Here is a 15,086-nt window from a genome sequence, read left to right as displayed (position 1 = left end):
GAATCATACCAAACAACAATTTCAGTTTGTCTTAGTCTAGGTAAATTTCCTACAAGGTTTGAAAACAAGGCCTAAACTTTTTGTTTCTTTTCTCACCCTGACAATTTAGCTCTGTTCCATAAGAAAAACAAAAGCACGCATCTACTGAAGCCTTTCTGGTTTCGGCACTCTGATCTTTTGTAGCCCACCTATTCAGTCAAATTCTTTTAAAAGCACCTCTTTCTCTTTCTACACACAATTTAAACCCCCTTTCATCCAAAGTTGACAGAACTCCCTAACACAGCCACCTCTTATTAAACTCCTGTACTATTGATCCCACCTTCCACCACTGGTCCAAAACAAGCACAGACCTCTACAGCCACGTCATGTGGGAATACAAACTGCAGATGACTGCACCATCCAGAGGAGAGTGATAGTTGGGGTAGTCCAAGGATACAGAAGGGAAAGAGCTGCAACCCTAGGCTGGTCCTTCCACCTCTGAGCTTCTTTTTCATGGCTCTGATCATTTGTTGACAGCATCTAGTTAAATAGAGGAAATGCTACATAGGGCAGATTAAACTGCTGCACTGCCACCAAAACAAAACCGTACAAACTCAGTGCAGAAATTCCCTGCAAAGGTAAGGCAATAGCAAATGATAAATTAATGATTTCTCTCACAGTCCTGTGAAAAGGCAAAGAGCCTCACATATAGTCCTCTGTTAGACTGGGGGATTGTCCTTTTCCCAAAGCAACCCAAATCAACACTTTATAAGCTTCCATTCCTCCTAAGCCAACTGCTTGGGGGCCGCTGCACAGCCAGCTTCTTCTTCTGACCAGGTAATGGGAAACTTGTGTGAACACCCTCCCAGACATGTGTTGGGTTATTTAAATCAGCTCAGCAAGTCTTTTAGCCTGAGAGACACAAAGGCAATATAAACAGAGCTTCCTTTTGCACTCTGTCCTTAGAGAGTCCTATCTTGAGCAGATCATGCTGATACAACATGACAACATCCAGGGATAAAGGGAAGGCTCACACTAAACGCAGTCTAATGCTAGGTAGTGTTATAAGAGGGCAAGCAGAGATCAATGAAATCTTTTCTTTTCTTTCCTACAACCAGCAAGTCTGTAAACTGGACAAGCACCCTGGCTCATCAGAGAGCGATGAAGTGGGCGACTCCTGCAATCTGGGCATGGGTAGGGACAACGGTTTCCTTCCAGAAGACACTACCAGAGCTGAACTGTGTTTGCTTTTCTTTAAAGCCTGTTGTAGAACCCTTTGCCCTTCCCAGCATTTTTCTTGCTAGAACTTTAACGCATTTGGCACAGAACTGCAAAATTGCACAACTCCTCAAGAAGTTGGATTTGTTTCTTGCCTTTTGAAGGGATGGCTGGGGGGACAGGTTTTCGATTATTTTTGGAATTATAATTATTGTTACTATTATTATCATTAACATTACTGTTATATTTAGGAAGAAGCTTCCCCCTCCCTTCTGAGTGAACCATTCACTTGTACTCTTCTTTCACAGGCAGGTGGTTTAAGCTTGATCTGCCCTCCAGGGGTTAAATAAAGAAGTGATGGGAAGGAAACCCAAGATCTTTTCAGTGGCTCATATTTGAAATTTTTTCCCTCGCTCTCTTCTATATGTGGATCGTCTGCTTCTCGTTTCCCCTCGCTCCCTAATTATTGTGTTAGGGAATGGCGAGGGGCAAGGATTAACAATGAAGCAGATGACAGGAAACTGTTACCAAAAGAACAATGCCGGGCATTTCCCCCATCCTCCCGTTCCTCCCACCCAAGAGATGGTCCCCCTCACCCTTCTGTCGATGCCATGGTTCCGAAAAAAACCCTGTCTTCTCAAGGGTCCAAGGGATTAATTTGGACAGCAGGGCGCGAAGGAGGTTGGTTCTTTGGTATAACCCTCGCTCACGTCTGGGAAGGAGCACGCAATTCCTTGTAATCCTGGGGGCTCCGCAGGGCGAGGATCCGGCAGCTCCGCTCCTCGGCTCTCCCCCACCCCGCCGTCCCAGAGCAGGCTCTCGGTGCCCCAGGGACCGGCGCTGCTGCGCCGCGGCCGCCCAGCAGTGGCCGGCGGGGCGAGGAAGCGCTGGCACCTGGGCTGCGATCCCCGGCGCCCTCCCCTCGCCGTGGGGAGCGTGTGCGTGTCTGCGCGGCTGTGTGCGAGAGCTGGGGGGCGACTTCACATCGGCGCGGCGCTGGCTGAGGCTGGATTGGAAGGTTTAGCCCTCGAGCCGTGGATTTGCAGTCAATCCCTCTCTATTTTAGGCACGGGCTGACATCACGAGCCGTTGTTACTCCTATAAATCCCCCCCAACAGCTCCTTGGCAGCGGGGGGGGGTGGGGGGGGGGGGGGCGGCGGCGAGCCCCTCGCAGGAGGAGGGCCGGGCGCCGCCGCCGACCGCGACCTGCCCCGTTCGCCGCGGCCGCCACCGCCTCCCGGGGCAGGCTCGGGACTCCGGGGAGCGGCCGGGAGCCGCGGGAAGGCGCGATCGCACACACACACACACACAGACAGACACACAGAGAGACACACACGCGGCCCCGCTCGGGGTGTCCGCCTGCCGCCGCACACCCGCACGTGCCCCGGCGAGCGGGCCGGCGCTCGGCCGGCAGCGGGATCCCACAGGCCGGCCGAGGGGCTGCGCCCCCGCAGCCGCGGCACCTGCCCCGCCGCCCCGGGGCGGCAGCAGCCTCCCGGGAGGCCCGGCCCGGCCGGCCGCTGTCCGCGCCGGGCTGTCCCACCGGGACGGCCGGGGCTCACTGGCGGGACCGAGGGGCCGCGGGAGCGGGACCCCCGGCCGCAGGGACGCGCAGGGTGCGGTGCGGGGCGGTGCTGCCCCCTGCCGGGAGGTGGGCGCGGCGCGGCGCCCGGGCCCCACCTGCCGCCGGCGGCCCCACAGGCCCGGCCCGGCCCGGCTGGGCCCCGCACCGCACGGCCCCGGGGAGCGGCCTCTCCCCGCGCGTCGGCCGGGCCCGCCCCGCGCCCCTACCTGCGCCGCCCCGCCCCGGCCCGCCCCGCTCCTCCACCGCGGAGGCGCCGCGCGTGGCCGCGGCCCGCGGACCCGGGCCCGGGGGTTGCCCAGGGCGTTTTTGCAGCGTAGGGAAGGAAATTTCTGTCCTATTCTGTAGCCGCACTCAGGTGCTGGAGCACAGAACGCTCGCCCAGACACTGCCACACACCTTCGCTCCCGTTTCCCTCAGCTGGGGCTCTGCCCGCCAACCTCAGTGCTGTCTCTCCATCCAAGTCTGACCAACCTGATGTCTCGTTTCACAGGGAACAAACATTTCTGCCACAGCTCGTTCCCTCTGCACCGAGGAGGTGGCACGGAAAGCCAGCAGCCATGCGGAAGCCCCCTGACACGATAAGGAGCTGGGACGCTGCAGGGATTGCACAGCTGAGCAAAGCCTGCCTGACCCTCCGCACCACTCCCACTCCCCCAGGATGCTTTTCCTGCAACCAAGCCAATTCCAGTTACTTGCCCTTAAAAAATGGCAGGATGCAGCCTATCACGCAATCCCCAGTCCTAATCAAATACACATTTTTTTTCTTGTAATCTTACCATGGACGTAGGCTTTCAACAAAAATCTTTTACAAGGGCAATTCTATGAGAGTAACTGAGAGTGCCTGAAAAGAGCTTGTATTTCAGTATGTCCATTTCCTATTTTTCAGCTAAGCGCCCTGGCTTTTGGAAGTAATTTAATGCAGCCCTGAAACATACAAAGGAAAAACATACACTCGTTGGAGGGAATAAGAATGCAGAGAGTGTTTTGCTCTCCTCTTTCCATAGCAATATCCTTATGGCCTTTCCAGAATGCACAGCTCTTTTTCCTTGGAGGGAAAATGAGCTGCTATCCATGTTGTGCTATTTCACACCCTTTCTCCAACAGATGGCACAGATCCTCACCTGTTTAGAAAGAGATGTTTGAAATACTTCTACATCTTAAAAATAGAGGCAAGCTATCAAAGATGTTAGCAATTCCAGGTCACACATTGCTTTTTTTCAAACATTTATCCCTATTTTTCCCCATTATTGGCATTAGATGCTAACCCCTGCATAGTTCTGCTCAGTCTGTAATCAGGAAACTACTGTGGGTAAGCCTGACAAAAAGGATGGACAAGCTGGTTTGTAATTCCTGGGAATACTTGACATGGTACAGGTGCTTGGATATGTTGATATGACTGCTCACTTGTACATGTGAATACCCATGTCATACAACCAGAGCAAAAAAAACATTATGTGGGCATTTAGAGATAGCCAGATTTGAGTCTGGGATTCAAACATGATTGAAGTCCAGAAATAGAAGCAAATGCTGCAACCTCATCCTCCTCCTGTAAGGGTTGTGCTAAAATATGAACCCTGGGGTTGAGCCAGGTGTCTGGCTATCTTCTTACTTCTGCTTCCTTTGAAGAGCATCATGGCTGTGAAAAGAAGGGTTTGAATAGTGTTGTGTGTGCACAGCTATAGCAACCTCCTGAGATTTTAATTCCATGAATTCCTACAAGTTTCTCTTCAAGAATGTACTTTAGTGTGATATATAGCTAGTGAACAGCTATATTGTTGCTGTCCAAGCCCAGAAACTTTCAGCTGATTTGAAGCCAAATGGGGATGGGATTCAACACTGAGGAAGAGTTAGAGGATCAGTATATATTAAAATATAGTTGATCTTTAGAAAAAGAAGAATGAGATCTAAGGCTGGAATTAAACCAGACTTTTGCAGATCTGTTTGGACTGGGCAAAACCTAAAAAGAGAAAAAAGCATTTAGAACTTCGTCTCTCTCAGCTGTAGCAGTGGAGAGCAATAATACTATGGAAAGCAATGCAGTCATGGTGTCCTAACTGAGAAGACAAGCAGCTCACGGGTCTTCATAATTTCTGTTTACCATTAAATAATCCAATAATTATTTAGAGTGTAGAAACTCTCATTTAATGTAATCATGAAAGAGCTTTCTCATTTCACTCTTTGTAATGGCTGTTAGGAAGAAACACATGTTGACTTTCTGCAAGTTTGTGCTTCTCCAAAACTGACACCTAATTTACTCTAAGCCATTCTGTCAGCAGGGGAGTACCACACATTCATTGGCATGTGTTCCTCCCGGCAGAGGAATGAAACACATCATGTTTTTCACATTTAATGCAGGATTTTTGTTGCTGTTGTTGCCATGCACTTTGTCAGCCAAGCATAATCTCCTGGCAGGAGAAGACAGACAAACAAGATAAAGAGAAGCAATATACTTTAATTGTAAGCCTTAAACTTTTTGATTTAAGCAACATCATGTGGTCCTATTGCCAGTGAAAACAAGGAAAGTGCAAAAGCATACACAACAAGTATTTCTGCCAAGAAAATAGAAAATAAATTACATGGAATGATGTCCAACACTATTTGTCCTTTTAGCAGCAGTTTTCAGATTCAAAAGTGGGTAGAAACTACTGAATGCTAAGAAACTCATAATGAGATTTTACAGCAGCAAAGAATCAGAACTGAAATCAGACTTGCTAACTTCAAGGTGCTATAGCCATGTGATAGGCAGAACACAACTTCAGGATCTGAGTCCTTCTTGGTAAGAGCACTAAATCTTTTCATCAGATTCCCAGCCCTCACATCCAACTACTGCTGTAAGCTGTTTTGGGCACTGTAATAATTTGAAGGTCCTAAAACTCCAGGGTGTCATATATGACTTACCAAGAAATCATTATTGATGGAAGACAGTCAGTACTGTCTCTTCTCCCCAACTTTTATAGGGTTAATCCCTAGTCTTTAGCCATGATTGAATAGAGAATGATTTAGTGTAAGAGCAGTGACTAAGGACAATGAAGGTTCTCAGGTGTCTCCCTGGACAAAATGCCCAGTAGGAGAATCTTGCCCTCTGATGTCAGACAGTTCAGCCTCAGTTCAAGAAAAGTGCCTGCTAAGTGTGAGACCTGGACATTATTCTTACCCTGAAGAGCTACAGAGGAGTAGTTTTACCACAAATGTATGGGAACTAATGGGAACCAAAAGTTTTCCTGAAGTTTTCATAGTTCTATGAAATAACCCACTTGGAAAAAATGTATTTAAAAGATGTTTCGTGTTTTCATCTGTTTAGAATACAAGGTGAAAGAGAACTTCTCAGTACATTTTATTGTAGTGGTTCATATACAGTAGTAGGAATGGGTGCATTAAGAAAAAAGAATCTTGTTATTTATATTTATAAATAGCCCTTGAATTTTATGCTGATTCTGCCTTTTAGTGTTCCTGAAGAGTCCCAAGTGAAAGTTGGGACATGCAAAGAGACAAGGGCAGTAGAGAGTTCCAAGTGTGTGACACATATAAAGCAAAAATGGATCTAAATAATGTCAGACATGAGTATGTAGGTTAAAAAAACAAACCATGGTTTATTTAAATGTGTAAAGTACTTGGGAGGGAAGAAGATTACATTGTACTATGGCAATACAGACAGCACATACCACAACAAGCTCATCCGTCATAATGAATTCAGGCTACTCTTTCCAGACTCTTAATCCACTCAGTCACACAGATCTTTGGGAGAAGCTCACCACCAATTTCTCCAGGGAGCTCCACACTACAGATTAATTTCAGACAGAATTTACTGTCCTGTTTCTGCATGTCAGACTCAGGAGCAGAGCATCGTCCTCCCACCAGGGGAGACAGACAAAATATGGCAAAACTTCTCATGCACTAAGACCCTCTGTCATGGGTTAAGTGAAAGTAGCCTGATGAAATATCTGATCCTAGGACGAATTACCAGGCTGCCTGCCTTAACCTTATCCCAGATGTGTCTCATCACTGGGATGAGAACCCTAAAGTAGCAGAGACTGAGAGAGATATTATATTATAAAATGCCATTTCCAGACTCAGATTTTTATTTCATGTTCTTCTCAATCCAGTCTTTGAAGGGAAGAGCTTTGGTGAAGCCACTGTAGAGTTCTAGGTTGCAAGTTTTATCATAACCCCAGCTCACTAATCCCATCAGGTGCCACCTTAGCTCAGGAGATGCTTTTCCTGGCAAAGTTATGGCAGCAATCCCACCAGTTTCAGCAGGGCAAATATTAGAAAAGGCTGTGTGGTCTTGTTTGGCACAGAACATGCTGTCAGTGATGCTGACTTGTATCCCATTATCCTCATACTGTTGCTCACACAACAGTGAATCCACCATCTGAACAACTCCCATGCGGATTGTGTCATTCTTGTATCCGAGATCTTTAACGTCAGCCAATACCTTCCAGCCAGTAACCATTATCTTTAAATCCTCTGTGGATGAAGTCAAGTCATGAGAAGATGACAAGCAAATGGGTTGAACACGACTGCTGATCCTGGCTTTGTCCAAGAGTTTTATGACAGCTATATCAGAATCAAGTAATATAGGGTCATAATTGGGATGCACTATGATGGCAGAAATCTGGAGAGGAAACACAGGAGGAAGAATTGTAGGGTTAACAGCAATGGCAGGTCAGCAGCACTCTTTCCATACTACCAAAATACATTTTAGTTTATCTTGCATACTTCTCCTTTACCCCCATCTATGGTGTTCTTCCACTCAAATGAGAAACATGCAATACATTACATAATATTGGGGCCAAACTTTTACTGCTCATGTCCTTAATGAAATCCTATAAGAACAGATAGGATTCCTTAAGAAAATACTGTAAAAAAAAAAAAAGAAAGTAATATATTTTCTTACAGGAACAGAATGAAAAAGATGGGATTAGAGAAAGAAACTAAAAAGGGGTCAGGAGGGAAAGCATCAAGTTAATTATGGTATTTTGGATAAATTCCATTAATTAACTCAGACACACACCCCAAATTTCTCCCCAAAAAGAGACACACATACCCAAATTTGCTGTATTTCTCATTTTGATTTCAGCTTTTCTAGTTCTGCTTGAAAAAATCAAATCGCTCTGGTGAGCCCAAGGTGCTATTTTTGGAGCTGGAGTCAGACACAAACTTCTTTTCAGTTTAGAGCTGTACGGCCTTGGGGCTGAGAAGTGAAATGTGCTCATGGCATCAAACCAGGATTTAGAGCACAAGTGTTTCCCTCATAAATTATGCTAATCAATTTTGACAGTAGCTGGCATCTCTTCTACTTTTTTACTGGCAATATCACTCAAGACATTATGGCCCACAGAACCTGAGCTATTTTCTTAATTAGGGGTGAAAGTATGAGTTGGATGGCTTCGAGGAATTCAATGAACTACAGCATAGGCCCTTCTTATGCCATTCCACTTGAGTCTCTACACATGCATTTCAAAGAACAACACGTAAGAGAATGCATTGCCCAAAGGGTCAATGTTTTGTCCCTATACAAGACAGATGTGATCAGCATCTACCTGTGCTCATCATTTTTCACTCCTGTCGGGCTTACTCACCCTCAGGTTCTGGATGGTCTTTTCATCCCTGTCATCATCTCTGTAGAATTTGCCCAGAACCACCTTGAGCTCTGCTGTCTTGAGCACGATGGTCTTGCCCAGGTCAGTGACACAGTGGGCTGCCACCACCACGGTGCGCTCGTTCACCAGGGCCCCACTGCAGATCAGGATCCAGGCCCCCTTCCGAAGGCTGTTCTCCTTCACCCCACTGGCTGTGCGATAGATGGCTGCTTGCCATGGCCACCTCATAGAGGTCACTGCCTTCTTAAGGGTGATGTTCTCTGCTTTTCCACAGACTGGGGGAACATGAAGCAAAAAGTAGGTAACACTTTCTCCCCAAAAGAATCTGAGCATTACTCTTAATTCCTTCTTAGAATGTGCCAAAATAAACTAAACTGCAGTGATGAATATGAAGGACAGTTGTCTAATTAGCCTCCGTCTCTAACCTGCAAAATTATAGGAGTATTTGATATAGCTTTTTAAAACAATATTCAACTTTTCCATTATTATCTAAATTCCTGGGTAAAGTAGGAATGTGGATTTAGCACTTGAGCAGATGAATTTTCACAACAATCTTATCGAGTTGCACTATAATGAGATGACTGCAGAAAGAAATGAAAAGAACACCCTTGATTCTTGTTTATCATAAAATGCCATAAAGCCATGAGTGCACTAAAATTCACCATAGGCAGTCACAGTGTATTTTTGAGGCCTCTCTTGGCACAACTCTTTGCACAGGTCAATTCATGCCTATAAGAACAGACTTGCCTTGTGACAAGAATGTTGAAGCAAATGCATCTAAATCAACAGTCATCCTGGGGAAAAGAAAAAGCTCTGCCTTATTCTAGGAATAGCTCATCCATGCTTGGAACTGGGGTAAAATCCCCTATATCATAAAAGGTTTAACTTCAGTTGAAAGAGTTACATTGCATTGTTGCATTTTTTCTTCCTGATATGCAGTGTGTGCATGTCCATAGTGAGTGCGATACTTTTCAAAATATTTGATATGATCTCAAAGTAAAACCACAAACAAGAACAATAAAAATTTGTTGTTAAGATCTACTTTTCACAGTTTGCTTGATGTCAGTTGTGGGGTTTACCAAATCTTGTGACGTTCTTACCCTAACTAACTTTGTGCACTACCTCCAGATTAGATTTTATCTAGACTTACAGTTTGCAATGTGAACTCTTCCTTAGAAGGGCTTATTAAAGGAAGAGCCTCTTTAAAATTGCAGATTCTCCCTTCTATTGCTTAAACTTTGATGGTTTTGTCAGCTGTGTGCCAAAGTATATGAAAGAAAAAATGAAAGAAAATGAAAGAAAAATCCCATTTGTAGTAAATAATACAGAAAAACATGAAGTGGTAGTGGAAAGCTATTTCAAATCAACAGAAAGACTCACTATACCTCTTGCTCAATAAAAGAGTAGATAAATTAATGGCAAATTACAGTGCTGAAAGCCTGATCACTTTACCATCAAGTTCTACTGGTGGATAAAAAGACACATATATCCTTCAAGCTTTATTGCTCCTTTCTCCCAGCTGGAAGTATAAGCAGCCTACACTGCTGTGACTCCCTAAATATCTAACATGAATACATGTCATGTTCCCTCATTCACCCAAGAGATATGCACTTTTTTTTTCCCTTGGAGACTCACTTGGAATACACACAGGGGCTCTCCCACTCCATTTTCCTGTCTTCAGGCAAGTCCTCCTGCTGCTGCCCAGGCGGCGGTAGAAGGGAGAAACGCACTCATACTGGAGCTGAGTGTGCAAATGCTGGTACCCTGGGGGCAGTTCTCCAAATGGCAGTGCTGGCTTCTTGGTTGGATAGATTTGAAGCTTTTGCTTGCTGAATGCAGAAGAGTAAAGTTGATGCAAAGGTGTTTCTCTGTTTCAAGGCACAAAGAACACAATAATTATAATGTTATAAAAGCAATCATTGCCGTAACTTTATCGCCAGTTGTGTTAAGTATCATTTAAAATCACATAAAGTTTGCTCATGAAAGAATAAGGAAAAAACATAATTCCAGCGTAGTTTAGCAATACTCCCGTTTACATTCCACTATTTTATTTACATATATCTGCACATATATATAATTACACATATGCTTATACATATCCTATTTGTGTCTCTTTTTTCATTTTACAGTTTCTGAATTGAAATCAATTGCCTCTGAATGTGGAAGTTTTTTCCATTCACAAAAAGACTGAGACACCATTTTTTAAATTAGGAAATTATACCTGAATTTGGCATTGTCATTATTAATTCTCAGTAGAGGGGAGATAGACACATCTTTTCTCTAGTGAATATTTTAATAGACAGTATTAGGAATTGATTCAGATTAAATGATGTTGCTAAAGTTGCTTGATTTGGCAATTAACAGAGATAATTGCCTCACCACAGAGATTTCATAATTTCATAATTGCTAAGCTTCCACTTAGAAATTGTACTGATTAGCTGAAACAGGGCACATAATTAAGAAATAAATATGTGCACCACCATAGATATGGACCATAAGCTTGACTACAGTTATTATTTAGAATGTGTCCCTTGCTTTAATGCTTAAAAGCTCATATCTACAAAAAACCCCCTTTTTATGCCTGAAAGATTCAGCAGGAAATTAGTTTCCCTTGAGATTTCTGGTACTGCCTACATCCAGAAAAGACTTTTTTTTTTTTTTTTCCTCATGATTACTTCATTTTTTATCACAGAGAGACACAGACACCTCCATCATATCCAATCTTTGAGGCAATACATAACAGGAAAGTAAAGTTACAAAGAACAAGAGCAATTGCAAGTCTCTTGTATTTTGGAAGAAGGATGAGAGCTGCTGTGGTCATATTTAGTCTGCCAGGGTACCATTCCAAACTCACAGATGACTTGCAATATTGCGTAATCTAGTCTTTACCTCACTATAGAGGTAGAATGGAGATTCTACTTCAAGGGAGTAAAAACAGTCCACAAACATGAGATGCCATCATCTCATGGCATCTTATGGATGGGGGGACATGTATGTTCTCTCAATACAGCTGGTGTTCATATCTGAAACATTAAAGTCCTATATCCAAAACTTAATAGAGAAATTTAAGAAAGAAAAATCCCCTAATGGCTACTAAAGCCTCATGTCAGCTTCTCAGGGCCATCTCTCCAATCATGCATCTCAGACCTGGAGAGTGTCAGTGACTGGGAAGTACATGCTTGCCTTGTTCCTCAGATCTTCTCTAGCCATTATGGCCGTTGCTAGAGACAGGATATAGCTTGAGCTGGACCTTCATTCTGACCTGATATGACTGTTCTTAAGACCAAAGATGAGGACAGTTCTTGCACTGAATTGAATACTAAATTAGTCATGTACTTCAAAAATAACCCTGAAATGAGAAATTACTACTTGGACAAAAATGAACCTGAACATTGCAACATATCTAATTCTGATGGGATTTATTTCAAGAAATCATCAGAAGGGTAAGCCCAGGAAGGATCTAATCTTTCATTCCTTCCTCCCCTCCTACTCTACTTCACCCTCTCCCTCATACCCAGCCTATTTAAAATGTGCTGTATTGCTTTGGATGGTGAAACTTACTGGGAGCAGGTTGCATTGCCATACCCTCTTCTCTCCTTGTGCTCTCCCTGTGCACTAAGATGGCACATGTTCATATTTTTCATCATTAGCCCCAAGGAACTTTCTTAGACTGTTCTCAAGCTTGCAAGCAGAATTCCAGCATCATCCTGTAGTTTGTGTGTCTCTATCTGTGCATTTCTTCCTGGCTGCCTCCAGGTTGCAACTGGCAACCTATGCTTAATCAGACCTCCCCTCCCAGCAGCTCTCATTGCTCAATTATCAGTGGATTTGTAGGAGTCACTGCTCAGGCAGGCTAAACACATGGACTGAAAAGGAGAGGAGGGGAAAAGCAATCACATTTTTTTTCTTTAAACTGTAGTTGACATATTGCATTCTCACCTTGACTGAACCTGCATTGGAAGCACTTTCTGTCTCACCAGGTCAGAGATCTTTGGCTCTCTGCAGGCTAGAAAAGATATAATGTTTCACAGTACTTTTTCACATTCACAGCTCAAGTGCTATGGTTCATGCACATTTCCAACCTTTCCTCTCTCTAACTATAGTGGACTGGATTAAGAAAAGAGGCAGTTAAGTTACAAGCATTAACAATCCTAAAACCTAAAGCCTTGGAAAAATACTTCTTCACAGTTCACAGGATCTATCCCATTTACAACAGTGGAAGCTTCTGAACTAGTCTGCATTGGCACTTTCAGGCATGGAGGAAGTTTTTTCCATCATTCAGTGTGTCTGAATGCCACACTTGCACCACTATGGAGGATGGTTTTGTATCAGAGCAAACTTTTCCAGTAATGTAATTATATATAAAAATGCTTCATTTCTATCTGTGTAGCCCCACACAGGTAATTGGCATACAGAGAAACGCTGCAGGATATTATGCACTTCTAGGAGTCTGTTTGTGCACTTATGGAAGGAATTGGAGGCTCTGATTCAAAGGAACACTTCAGAATTACCTAAATATGTGTAAAATAACAGAAAGGAGATGTAAGATTTCTAGTTTGGCATATTCAGTTTACTTACTTTAAGATTAGGATAAAATATTCAAGTTCAATTAACTCTGCCAGGGTCTCCTTCCTGCTGCCCTGAATGGAAGAAAAGGAATCTTGCAGGATGGATTTTATCTGTATGCCTTGTTCTCTGTGTAATTTAACAATATCTGGTTCTTTGTGATTGTGTTAACCATTATGTCAGTATCACAGTAAGCATCAATAAAGATGCTTTCCACAGATGACTGCATGCTTCAGAGGGAGATCATTTTCATCTAAAGCAACAGAATAAAGCAAATTGCCCGGGAGACAGACATATTTCCTTATATTATCATCATTTCAGTTTTTAAAAAATCCGTATGTCAAGAAATTGTGTTCATAAAATGAATTTAGCAGTTCCCCAGCCCAAATTCATTCATTCATTCATTCATTCATTCATTCATTCATTCACTCACTCAGGGTTTCATATACACTTAGTAGAATAGCTCCAGGATTTAAAGGTGTGATGCAGTGTTTTGGTGAATACATATATTTAATCATATTGTACAGGTTCTGCCTTTTGCATTCATGACTGGTCCCATTGTTTTAAAAGGATTGTGACAGGACAGTTATTCCCTGTGACAGCAACTGATTATTAACAGTCTCATGAGACAAATATTTCATTCTATTTCAATTCCCTCCTGACCTACTTTGATCTTGATCTTACGCAGGTTCAGTCCTAGAATGAGGATAATAAGGGTCTTAGGGAACATTCCTTTCCCTGTCCAAAGATGGAATCTTCTGGAATCATTGGCAACTTCTCTGTCTGAGTATAGCAGCCAGCAGAGCTGGCAAACTACAAAACTCCGTATCAGGTATCAGCCAGACAGCTTACTCTTAGCAAATATGATCATTTGTTCAGTGCAAATGATATTAAACACAATCCCGTAAAACCATAGCAGCCTGCATGAGTTGTGGTAAAAAAGTTTATAAACTACCTTTTATGCAGATTGGTTGCTTCCCTGACCATTCTCCATCGTCTTGGCAGGTCCTTTGTTCATTGCCACTAAGAACATACGAGTTGTTACAAAAGAAAGCAATGACTGTGCCAATTTTTGCATAGCGTCCATTCAAGAGCCCAGTGTCTTCTACTACTCTTCTGTAGCCATTGAGTGGACCACCAGGATCTGAGCAGTTTTTTTCTTCTAGAACTAATGATAGGGGAAAAAGATAGTAACCATTTTATCAGGTTCACTACATTATTTTCACCCATCAAATTGCTTGGCATTTCATTCAGATGTTACTAAACAATCTACACTTTATTAAAGATGCCTTTTCAAGACCCATCTGGGATTGCTGTTTTTGAAAATGTCAAATATTAAAGAAGAAATTATAATATAGGGATGTCTGTTTATAATACACATTTCAGTCTCGCTGAAAGCATAAGATTCTCAAATGGGTAAAAATTCTCAAATTGTTAAAACCTTAAGAAGTAGCTGACAATCCTGAAAAAGAACCTTGACTTTCTATGATGTTAATGTCCCATTAATATTAACAAGGCTTCTTCAACAGCATAAAAGGCTGCACTGAAATTATTTGCAGGAAACAGGCCTTTGGCATTCTTTTCCATTTTCTGTATTTTCAATACTTCCCTGCACTTGGATATAAAACTAGACTACTTAATTTTGCTTTTATGTTTGGTTGCATTTTGTTTTCTTAGCACTGAGAGAGATATCTCAATAATCCAGGGAAATACATGAATTGAAAGAGAACACATGTATGTATTTACTGACAATAAAAATTTAATATGAAACGCTTATTCACGCTATATTCTGCCTATAAAACCTCTTTTAGTTCCTCCTTCCCAGTATTTTCCACTTATTTTAAATTCTTGTTGTGTTTTTGGTTTTTTCTGGTGTTATTTTCTCAATAAACTTATATTTTTGGCCTAAATCTAGAGGACAGTATTCACTATGTGATGCTAGAAGATGATTTTTCCTTTATTTTTAACTCCTCTGCTCTTTCTATAGCTGACAAGGTACATTTTTTTTCCCTTTGGATTTCACCTCAGTTTTCTTGTCAGGACAACACTAACATGCAATCCTATTTAATTTCTCTGCCTGGTGCCTCAGTGCATGATAACCAGTGCACATCTAGTTCAGACAGCTGGTGTTGGTG

The 15,086-nt window shown here is 43.0% G+C and overlaps 2 protein-coding genes across 5 annotated transcripts in view; both read right to left on the bottom strand.

Moving 5' to 3' along the window:
* SLC1A2 (solute carrier family 1 member 2) overlaps positions 1-3,275 on the bottom strand; it is an 87,254-nt gene extending 83,979 nt beyond the window's left edge. The window contains exon 1 of one of the 2 annotated variants that reach the window (XM_071427621.1): positions 3,254-3,275. Coding sequence is in view for 1 of the 2 variants with exons in the window: in XM_071427620.1 (XP_071283721.1) it covers positions 1,794-1,810 (17 nt within the window). In the remaining variant the exon portion in view is untranslated. Of the gene's footprint in view, positions 1-1,793; positions 2,282-3,253 lie in introns of those variants that run through there. The other variant, XM_071427620.1, reaches the window with a different exon arrangement.
* Positions 3,276-6,348: 3,073 nt separating this feature from the next.
* PAMR1 (peptidase domain containing associated with muscle regeneration 1) overlaps positions 6,349-15,086 on the bottom strand; it is a 55,813-nt gene continuing 47,075 nt past the window's right edge. For all 3 annotated transcript variants that reach the window (XM_071427617.1, XM_071427616.1, XM_071427618.1), the window contains 5 exons: positions 13,907-14,119; positions 12,325-12,391; positions 10,021-10,253; positions 8,365-8,660; positions 6,349-7,397 (listed from right to left, as the gene is read on the bottom strand). In XM_071427617.1, coding sequence (XP_071283718.1) covers positions 6,861-7,397; positions 8,365-8,660; positions 10,021-10,253; positions 12,325-12,391; positions 13,907-14,119 — 1,346 coding nt within the window. In that variant the 3' untranslated portion in view covers positions 6,349-6,860. The remainder of the gene's footprint in view (positions 7,398-8,364; positions 8,661-10,020; positions 10,254-12,324; positions 12,392-13,906; positions 14,120-15,086) is intronic.

Source organism: Agelaius tricolor, unplaced genomic scaffold (genome assembly GCF_023055355.1).
Source record: "Agelaius tricolor isolate 1412-34295 unplaced genomic scaffold, bAgeTri1.0.p SCAF_5, whole genome shotgun sequence".
NCBI classification, from domain to species: Eukaryota; Metazoa; Chordata; class Aves; order Passeriformes; family Icteridae; genus Agelaius; species Agelaius tricolor.
Note: the sequence above shows the minus strand (reverse complement) of the source record. Positions and strands in the feature narration are given on the sequence as shown.